Raw genomic sequence first — 8,018 nt, 5'->3', positions numbered from 1 at the left:
GGTCCAACATTGTAAATGAAATACCTTGTCAAATTCAGTACAACCAGTATAAATGTTGAAATTTACAAGGCATGTCTCCCTGAGACAAAAGCCATTGCAAATGTCACTTGGAAAACTGCATCTCAATGGCCATATATAATTTATTACAAGGTACTTCAGTCTATCTACAAGGTGTTTTTTTTTGCGCTATATTAAATCTTTTATTATTTTTTTGGACATTTTTTTTATCTCTTTTGTAGGTTAATATTCAAAGCAAGAAAAAATTAAAAGGACTGTGTAAAATCAAATCGCAGCACAAGTAAAGTCAAGGAAGGAAAGAAAAGAAAAGAAAAAAACCATACCAAACTCTTGGTAATTGTTTGACTGCTACGTCTAGTACTAGTCTGACTGGTCGGGATCACTGAGCAACTTGCAAGTTGCATTCACTGGGGCTGTTGCTGACTTCTCCGGGCGGCCCCTCTTCTTTGGCAAGACTTTGGGAGCTGCTGGTACCGTCAGTACCTTGGGTTGATCCGGAGAGGGCTCTGGTTGATTGGGAGCGGGTCTGAGCTTCAAAGTAAGCTTCATGACACCAGGTTGGGGCTTTGATGTTGTTGACCCATTGCTATCGAGTGTTGATGGTGCCTGCGGAGAGCTTTCTTTGAGACGGGAAGGAGGTTGCTCCAATAGGCTTGCTCTGTTCTTCAGTTGGCTTCCTATGAGAGGTTGGGGCTTCACCGATGTTGGTTTGACTACTTTTGTTGGACAAAACCTCTTCCGTGGGGGTTCACTATCTTTTGAAACAATTTTGGTTGGCCGATCATTTGTTGGGCAGATTTTACTCTGAGAGGGCTTTTTGGGAGGCAGATTGTGAAGAGTGTCCGTTATCTTGACAGGGGAATCGGGCCTGAAAGATGGAAGAGGTGATGGAAGCTTGGAAGACATGTCAGACCGAGCATGCTCATCCTGCGACAAAGCCAAGATATCAGACCCCCTTGATAGACTTCATTGCACTCATCTTGGGCAAGGATTTGGCTCGCCATCCATTTTGACTGGAATGAGAAGTATTTGTTGTCTTCAAGATACAAACATGCAACGATTGCCAGACCTCGCCTAGAATTTCAAATTTAATGCAACCATTAGCCCCAATAGATGATATAAAGGAAATTAAAGCATTAAACCAAGAAGAAACACCCACTGGACCAATTGAAATAGATCAAGGAATGCCTTGTCCCCAACGCCTCCACCCAGCTTATCTGGGGCAATGTTAAGTTCACGCAAGATGTTTCTTTGGAGATAACACAGTCAATCGGCATTCACCAGGCTTGGATGAATGGTGGTGACACTAGATTCTGTACGGTCAAGAGCCTGTGCGTCATCAATCTGGGAGTAAAAACGGTATGAGTTTGATGGAATTGAAGAAAAGTTGCAAAAGATAAACTGCACATACTTTGAGCTTCAAAGCATTGACCGTTGGGTTATTCTTGATCGTTGTTGTGAGCTTATCCTTTGAAAGCTTATTGGGTTTCTTGGCTTCTGGCCACAGATGATTGTGGAACCGACGGTGACAAATTACTGCCCAACCAGTCTCAACGTGTTTGTCTACTCAACATGCGGTCCCGGAGGGTCCCTTTGGACATTCCAACCATTTCACTTTGCCGGGGCATTGGCCGGCCAATCCAGGGCAATTCGGATTCCTGTGAAATAAAGAGTGCTTCAGATGGCAGAACAACCCTTAGGCTTGAGCAGCAATTTGGAGAGACTTACGATTGAAGATACTTCCTAATTGCTCCAGGGGCAGTAAGAGGTGATCCGGTGTAAAGCTCAAAAGCGTTCCTGAGAACCTTTTGCTGAGTGCGGAAAGGGATGAATGAGGTTACCTCTGCCTTTCCTGGGTCACTAGACACTAAAACAAGCCCCCCAATCTACGATTGGAAGGTTTATGTAGTGATAGTGGAGGTGTATCAAAAGATAGCCTACTTTGAGCAGGTGGCTTAAGGGTTATGGTAATGTAGCTGATGTGTAAGTGTTGTAATGTGGTTGTAATTTGTATGTAAGGGTGTAAAACCACAATATAGAGTGGGGCTAATACTGTAGAGTGAGCAAGAATTGTACTGTTATGGGGTAAGCTGAGTGCAAGTAGTTTGCTGAGAGAAATTACAACTGGGGGGAGGAGAGCCTCCTTAAATAGAAAAGAGTGAGACATTTTAGCTCCAGGGGAACAAGAGAATGAGGTGTTTTAGCTGCCCTGAAAGCTACAATGAGGTATTTTGGCTGGTGGTTGACAGGTCACATGAGGTCATGATGTCATATGAGAGAATTTAGCTAGTGAGAAATAGGAGGTGAGGTATTTTAGCTGGCCTGGCCTGTCAACTGATGTCATCTGCAAGCTGCATGAGGGGTTTTTGCTATCTTGACACCTGCATGATGTCATCTGTCAACTGTCAGACTGCATAAGCCTGCATCAAGTGTGCATAACACTGCATGACACTGCATGACATGTGCATAGCACAATGAAATGAGTGCAGCTGATGAGATAAAGTATATGTAAAGGTTTAGACAAGCTGTCAGGGTGGTCCATGTAACGGATTACATGTCCTGGGTAAGTGTGGTTCATGTAACGGATTACATGACCTGGGTATGGTGTTTGTGTGTGTGAAACTGAATGATGGTGTCTTGAAGGGGTTGTAACTTGTGATCCAGAGGGGTTTAAGGTGTTTTTTCCATGGGGTCCTGTGTAGTTTTGGCCGTAGAATCCAGTGGTGCTGTCATATTGGTTGATTTGAGAGTGTACATATGAGAAAAAAGGAATTTTTGAAATGGGCTAGATGGGTAACCATAAAGCATACCACACCGGCCCATTTACATCCATCTTGGTCACAGATCATAGCGCCAAGGCAGTAGAACCAAAGAACTTTCCAACGTTCATTGGTACATCATTTGGTACCGGATGTTCTGGTATAGCCAACCGTCCCAAAGTTTGTGATATTCATATCAGGTGTCTTCACAAATGTTGTTTGGCGGTTGGGGTATATTGGATAGTCTTGCAAATCAAGAATGCAATCATGGTCTATGTACGTCTCAACAGAAGAAAAATGATCAGGGAATTTCCATTTCGCAAATTCCGTGGGTATGCTGGAATGGTTGAGCGTTGTCCTCATTATCCAAGGAGCCTGTGTCTTCTGAATCTCCCATAGCTTGCGAAATGATGGGTCTCGGAGAAGATGGCAGATCGGTGTGAGAATCCATGCTTATGTTTCCTCCTTGTGGGTCCCACAATGTAAATCTATGAATGTGGTGCTTGCTCATGCATATTTGGATGGTGCATATATGCATTTACATGGTTAAGCATTTGATTCATTGTAAAATTGAATATGGGATATTGTATTTACAGTTTTGCATAGTGACATGTGCCACCTTGTAAACAAGGTGGGTGTAAATTTGCTTGCTGCTGCGGAAAGGTATCATATTACAAGGACTTTTTTACATAGTGTTTTGTCATAAGGAAGAAAATAAACCCAAAGCCTTGTAAAATTACACTTTGCTACCCTGATGTTTAATTTTACAAGGGGTTATTTTGCAAGGCCTTGCACCTTGTAAAATTAACCCACCCCCCAGAATACCCGGGTACCCGCTCGATTTCTCCCAGAAATCCAGCATCCGCACCCGAACACGCACACGCTGGCGGGTACCCGCCAGCGGATAGCAGGTACCCGCAATGGGTTTGTCGGGGCTCTATAAGGGGTGTTGTGAGTGTGTAGGAGAATGTAACTTCTGAATGAGTGCCCTTATGAGTGTTCTGTAAGGCAAGAGTAGGGGTGAATTTGTCCCTAGAAGCTGAATCTTGAGGAGTATTAACTGATTTATAAAATTAAAAGGGAGATTAAGAGTGAAACTAATAGAAATAAGAAAGAAAAGCAGTAAATTTGGATTTTGGTATATGGGATACCATAAGGGGCCGGCTTTATGCACTCTAAATATTTACTACATGCACTCCAAAAAAGGAGTGAACTTGTGTCTACTCCAATAAATGTTGGGTGAACAAAGTTTCACTCCAAAAGTGGGTTAAATTGGAGTGTTCAGAAGTTCAATCCAATATCTATTTGGAGTGAACCTTTGTTCACTCCAAAAGTGGGCTAAATTGGAGGGTTCAGAAGTTCACTCCAATATTTATTGGTGTGGAAACTTGTGCACTCCAATCTTGAAACTTGGCATGTTTCAAGATTGGAGTGTACTACTGTACACTCCAATAAATACTGGAGTGTACTACTGTACACTCCAATAAATACTGGAGTGTACTACTGTACACGCCAACAAATACTGGATTTTACACCTATTTTAAATACATCCATGCACTCCAAGCAACTCCTCCAGATCAACCAAGTCATGCTTTGTGTGAAGCCCCCGCGCACCGCAAGGTTTCACAAGGACAATCACAGGCGCATTTCCCGTTCGACTATATGTTCCGGTCCTCGCACTTCGCCTAGCCGGCAGAGATCCCTGACTCATATCTCTCCCGGCTAGGTAAGCCATCCCAGTTCCTTTTCCTCTTTTCCCTTCCTACTTCCCCTGTTCCTTTCCCCCCTTCCTTTATCATCTATTGTATGTACTCAGAGAGATCCCTGACTCATATCTCTCCCGGCTAGTGCTCCCCCCTTTTCCCTGAGCAATACATAGCCCCGTGAACCAGAACTCTCCTCGAGGTTCACCCTTTGTGCCCCACTCGAACGGACAGTGAAGGACTCCCAAAATTGGAGTCCTTACACTTTTTTTTTTCTGGTTCCACCCTTTCGCCGACTCCTCATCTCGGCGAGCAATTTTTTTTTTTTTTGATCAACTGCAACTGCCCTCTCCACTGCTCACTGCCACTGCGCCTTCACTGCCATTACAACTGCCCCTCACAGCACACTTACACTGCAAAACCCCCCCCTCTACTGATCACTGAACTGCTTACGGAAACGATCGACGACTCGGACCTTCCTCTTATGAGCACCCGACAGTCAAACACCAACCCCCTCATCCCTTTACAAGACCCAGAACAGCTTGCCCGGGTAATCAGACGCCGCGCTCGTTTGGAAGCCACCCTTGCTGCGCCCACTGCCATCAACATCCCATCGCCGAACGCCTCGACCGATCACAGTTTGGTCATCGACCCCAGCACCACCTCGATGAACCAGTCCAATCAACAAGACTCTTCCGGAGACCCTTTGGCGCCAGAGGAGATGTCCAACAACGATCTGATCCAAGCAATTCTGGTCCTACAGCAGAACACAGCAAAGCAACTTCTCGCGGCACAGGAAGCGGCGCAAGCCGCGCAGGCGCAAGCTTGAGCCGAATTGAAGGCCGTTCAAAGCCAAGCTCGGGCCGATGTGAAGGCCGCGTTGGACGCCTGGAGTAAAAATGTGATTCCAAAGATCGAATCTACTCCAACCCCACAACTCGCCCCGGGCCGCATCGACCTGCAGCAATTCAAGATTTCGGACGGGCCGTACTTCAAAGGCCCCTTTCAAGAGGTTGAAGCGTTCCTTCGTTGGATCCAAGCGCTACAGATTTTTTTTGCGACGAAATCGGTCACCCACGCAGACGATAAGCGCCTCATTGTGGGCGGACTCATCTCGGAGACGAATCTTCTTTCGTTCTATTCAAACAAATTCGCAAAATATGAAGGGAAGTCTTGGGAAGACTTCAAAGAACAAATGTTTGAATTCGCCCTTCCCGTCGAATGGAAGACGACCCTCAAGTGCAATATTGCCCAGCTAAAGATGACTGAAGCCGAGACCTTCCTGGAGTTCAGTACCCGTGCGCGAACGTTACAAAGCCTGTTCAACTTCGACAAACATTCGCTCGATGACTATGAACTAGCCAAAGCGGTAACCTTCGGCCTCCCAGAGGTCCTTCAAGCGAAGATCAACGATCATCAAACCTTGCGGTCGGCGAACTTCAAATAAGGCGAGTTTGAGAGTCGCACCAGCGGGTTCTACTCAAACCTGCTTAAATCGTCCGCATTACGACTACGCCGGAGTGCATCCACAACCACTGCCTCTAACAGGATGGTGGACACCGTCTGGCGACTCCACGCTTACCTGGACAGCGTCGGGCTGTGCCACTTCTGCAAGAAACACTGTGGGAGCGCCCACAGAGCTTGCCCCAATCCTATGGACAAGAGCCGGGTGGAGATACCGGCCTCGTTTGTCCCACCCCCGAAACCGGCTGACTACACCCCCCCAGTGGCATGGACATCAAAGAATAGCGGGCCTGCAAAAACGAATCCGTCGACTGCCGGCCGCCCAATTGGTCGCCCCGCAGGCGTTGCGGGACTCACGAACGAAGCACCCGACTTAGACGAACTGTCCGCCTCCTGTCTGGCCCGTGTGGACGGGCACTTGGACGAGTTGGCTCACGGCTTCGCGAACTGGCATTTGACGGCCGTCGAAGACGACATGCAGGCGGCAGCTATAGCTGGTGACCCCGACGCGATCAAAACGCTCGCCGTCTCATCGGCAACACGAGACGATGAATTCATCCCTGAAGCCCCTCAGTTCGATGAAGCCTCCTTCCTCAAGGCCTGCGGCGCCATTGCCGAGAGCAGGAGCGCCAAGTATGTACAGTCCCCCCTCAGACCAACCCACCAATTTCACAGAGGCCGGTGCTTACGAGGGTCTCCTATATTTCGGAGAATACACTCGCTCCCACTACCTCAGAGAACGCGATCGCCCCCACCGATCCTGGACTGGCGGGCCCGCAGACCGACCTTGAAGCGGCCGTCTTTGATGCCGTCAATAACCACAACTGAGGCGTGGTTGTCCCCGCTAAATTCTTGTGCCTTGAGGACGCCACCCTGCCGCCCATTCCCATCACTCCCTGGACCTTTTCCCGCCGCCCTTGCCATACAAGACCAACGGGGTTACCATCCCATTGGCCAGCCACAACCCAAACGCCCTGCGACTAAGAAGAACCGACCGCCCGGCCGATCCACTGTCCCCATCCCCTCCCAACTGTCACCTTCAAGCTGGAGGGACCCTCCCCCTCATTTTTTTATAGGGGGGGAGACTGTGAAGCCCCCGCGCACCGCGAGGTTTCACAAGGACAATCACAGGCACATTTCCCGTTCGACTATATCTTCCGGTCCTCGCACTTTGCCTAGCCGGCAGAGATCCCTGACTCATATCTTTCCCGGCTAGGTAAGCCATCCCAGTTCCTTTTCCTCTTTTCCCTTCCTACTTCCCCTGTTCTTTTCCCCCCTTCCTTTATCATCTATTGCATGTACTCAGAGAGATCCCTGACTCATATCTCTCCCGGCTAGTGTTCCCCCCTTTTCCCTGAGCAATACATAGCCCCGTGAACCAGAACTCTACTCAAGGTTCACCCTTTGTGCCCCACTCAAACGGACAGTGAAGGACTCCCAAAATTGGAGTCCTTACACTTTGACCCTTGGAGACCCTGCCTCCCCCCTACAGACAAACTTCCACTACACTCACATTCCTCTCCTTAAGACTAGGCCCCAAAGATTCCAGTGAGTCTGAGACTATTTATATGCTCTTTTTCAATGGGAATCACTGGCCTCACTTTTTTGGAGTTCCCAGTGGTCCACACTCCAAAAGAAAACATGGAGTGGGTTGAGCTCCACTCCACAGTTTGAGTGCCTAATTTTGGGTTCAGCCTAAATGCACTCCAACTTTTTACTTCATGTATTCCAAATGTGAGTTCATGGAGCGGGTACTCCAAAAGGGGTTGGAGTACCGTGAAGAGTACGTCAAGCAATATTGGAGTGCAGACAGCCGGACTCCATTGTGATTGGAGTACACAGCCATGCACTCCAGCGGCTCCCAAATTTGATGAGTGCCTCCATCAATCACTCCCCTAAGTTTGGAGTACATTCTCCCAGCACTCCACTTATGCTGACTTGCCTCCCCACACCGGGAGTGCAGACCTCAGAACTTCAGGTAGATATGGAGTACCAGCACCCATGCTCCAATCACCGCACCCATTCTTGGCCCCTTGGGACAGTGACCATTTTCTACATTCTCAAAAATCAGCCA

General features: G+C 47.9%; 1 protein-coding gene across 1 annotated transcript; it reads right to left on the bottom strand.

Annotated features, from left to right (window-relative positions):
• Positions 1-378: 378 nt before the first annotated feature.
• PtA15_13A216 (uncharacterized protein) lies at positions 379-924 on the bottom strand (the record flags this gene model as incomplete). Its single annotated transcript, XM_053162392.1, has 1 exon — positions 379-924. The coding sequence occupies one exon, from the start codon at positions 922-924 to the stop codon at positions 379-381; it is 546 nt and encodes a 181-aa protein (XP_053026372.1).
• Positions 925-8,018: the final 7,094 nt, after the last annotated feature.

This window comes from Puccinia triticina, chromosome 13A, assembly GCF_026914185.1.
Source record: "Puccinia triticina chromosome 13A, complete sequence".
NCBI classification, from domain to species: domain Eukaryota; kingdom Fungi; phylum Basidiomycota; class Pucciniomycetes; order Pucciniales; family Pucciniaceae; genus Puccinia; species Puccinia triticina.
Note: the sequence above shows the minus strand (reverse complement) of the source record. Positions and strands in the feature narration are given on the sequence as shown.